The 224-nt window shown below is 79.5% G+C and overlaps 1 protein-coding gene across 1 annotated transcript in view; it reads left to right on the forward strand.

Moving 5' to 3' along the window:
• NFKBIE (nuclear factor of kappa light polypeptide gene enhancer in B-cells inhibitor, epsilon) overlaps positions 1–224 on the forward strand; it is a 27,959-nt gene that overhangs the window by 14,803 nt on the left and 12,932 nt on the right. The window contains exon 2 of the mRNA XM_010581258.1: positions 13–224. This exon is cut by the window's right edge and continues 99 nt beyond it. Coding sequence (XP_010579560.1) covers positions 13–224 — 212 coding nt within the window. The remainder of the gene's footprint in view (positions 1–12) is intronic.

Consider the following 224-nt stretch of genomic DNA (forward strand, 5'->3'; position numbering starts at 1 on the left):
GCGGGCGGCGAGTGCCGCAAGGAGGCGGCGGGCTGGGAGGGCGAGGACGGGCAGTGCGACTCGGGCATCGAGTCGCTGCGCTCGCTGCCGGGCGGGCGGGAGACCCCCGCCGCAGCCGACATCCCCCCGGCCGCCGCCGCAGAGACCCTCGCCGAGACCGCCGCCGAGGAGCGGCTCGACTCCAGCTACGGCTCCGGCGCCCTGCCCGAGCCTCTGCCCGGGCT

Source organism: Haliaeetus leucocephalus, unplaced genomic scaffold (assembly GCF_000737465.1).
Source record: "Haliaeetus leucocephalus isolate CR32 unplaced genomic scaffold, Haliaeetus_leucocephalus-4.0 Scaffold752, whole genome shotgun sequence".
Taxonomy (NCBI): domain Eukaryota; kingdom Metazoa; phylum Chordata; class Aves; order Accipitriformes; family Accipitridae; genus Haliaeetus; species Haliaeetus leucocephalus.